Here is a 1,652-nt window from a genome sequence, read left to right as displayed (position 1 = left end):
TTTTCCTTGCCTCTGTAAAGCACTATGAATTGCCTTGTGTACGAATTGTGCTATACAAATAAACTTGCCTTGCCTTGCCTTAAAGTAAAGTTTTTGGAAAAGAGTTACTTTGTCGGAAGATTCATTACCAGTCAAGCTTATTGCCGATGGTTTGCTAATAGTGCGGTAAAGAGGATTATTGGATCGATAGAAGATTGCCGCTACAACAACATTTCTTTTGAATGAATCCCTACACATCATAACAGGTAGTTAAAAAGTTCTGACTGTAACTTGACATAAAAAAAAGAAAATGGAGGTGTGACTTACAAACCTGCTTTTTTAACTATCATAATCTGAGCATCACCCCCAAGAATCCAACACTGATGATGAAGATAATGATGATGATGATGATGATGATGGAGAGGATCACGGCGAACTGAGATGAGGTCCTGAAGAAATGAGCTGAAATGACAAAAACCAAACAGCATGATATTTATAGAAAACTCAACCTCAACTGTTAAAAAACAGAAACAATATGTTGAATTTCTTTTGAACTCTTTATAACCTGGAACATAGATGTGTGTCTCTCTGGTCTGGTTGATGTTCTTCTGTTGGACTCTACAGGTGAAGCTGTCACTCTTCTCCACAGTCAACCTTCTGCTGACAGTATAGAGGTCATCAGGACCTCTGACTGTCTCTGTAGGTCCAGCAGAGAGGAGGTTTCCCTCAGCGTCCAGCCAGAACACCTCAGGCTCTGGATACCAGCCTTTAGCCTCACACTGTAAAACCACCTCTCTGCTCTGATTGGAGACAAACTCTATGACGGGCGTGGAGATGACACCTGATGACCAGAGAGGAGGAATTATAACATACGTCACTGATTTGTATCAAACTGCTCGTGGCAGCAAGTCTGACTTACCAACAGTGAGTTGGATGGACGTGTGCTTCATCAGTGAATTCAAGATACACAAATATTTTCCTGTATCAGAAATTTTCACTTTGAAGATTTTCATGGAGGCGTTTCCGTTCTTCAGTTCATCCACAAACAGAGCGGTGCGATTCTTAAAAGATGGATTTTGACCCCTGTACACCGGTCGTCCATCTTTATGAACATGGATGTACTTTGGGTCTAAATCAGTTCTGGTCCACACCACGGTCTCTGACCTGACATCCATGGGAGGTTCAAGGTGACATGGTAGAATGACATCATCACCAGCCAGGGCCACGATCGGTTGATGTGAACAAATTAACTGTGACTGCTCTGCAAGGAAACAAGAAACAGAAACAAACATGAACAACAGTGAAAAGTAGAGAAGGTGAGAACAGCCGTGCTTTCTCTGTAGCCTCACAGAGCCTCACTGTGGCTGTACATTTATGTTAACGTCTACTTCTTTCCAACACATGCACACATCGATGTGTTACTGGAGTGTTTTGTGTTGAAATTACCTCCAACAGACTGAAGAACCATGAAAATGAAAACACTGCAGGTCCTGAAGGACAGTCCATCACTGGGCTGGATCTTTGGCTGCAGCATGCTTGACTCCTGAAAAGTTCACCTTGCAGTTACTTTGTGCTCCATGTGACTTCAAAACACTTCATCTACACAGACTAGTAGAAAACATTGAGGCAGAGGGGGATGACAGTGATGCAGCTCACTGGATAGCTCAGTGGTA

At 42.6% G+C, this 1,652-nt stretch overlaps 1 protein-coding gene across 1 annotated transcript; it reads right to left on the bottom strand.

Annotated features, from left to right (window-relative positions):
- Positions 1–325: 325 nt before the first annotated feature.
- LOC113745383 (butyrophilin subfamily 1 member A1-like) lies at positions 326–1,513 on the bottom strand. Its single transcript, XM_027276922.1, has 4 exons — positions 1,426–1,513; positions 899–1,240; positions 545–820; positions 326–441 (listed from the first exon to the last, which is right to left on the bottom strand). The coding sequence occupies exons 1-4, from the start codon at positions 1,511–1,513 to the stop codon at positions 326–328; spliced, it is 822 nt and encodes a 273-aa protein (XP_027132723.1).
- Positions 1,514–1,652: the final 139 nt, after the last annotated feature.

The sequence above is a fragment of the Larimichthys crocea genome, unplaced genomic scaffold, assembly GCF_000972845.2.
Source record: "Larimichthys crocea isolate SSNF unplaced genomic scaffold, L_crocea_2.0 scaffold70128, whole genome shotgun sequence".
NCBI classification, from domain to species: domain Eukaryota; kingdom Metazoa; phylum Chordata; class Actinopteri; family Sciaenidae; genus Larimichthys; species Larimichthys crocea.
The sequence above is the reverse complement of the archived record's forward strand: the minus strand, read 5'-3'. Positions and strand labels throughout refer to the sequence as shown.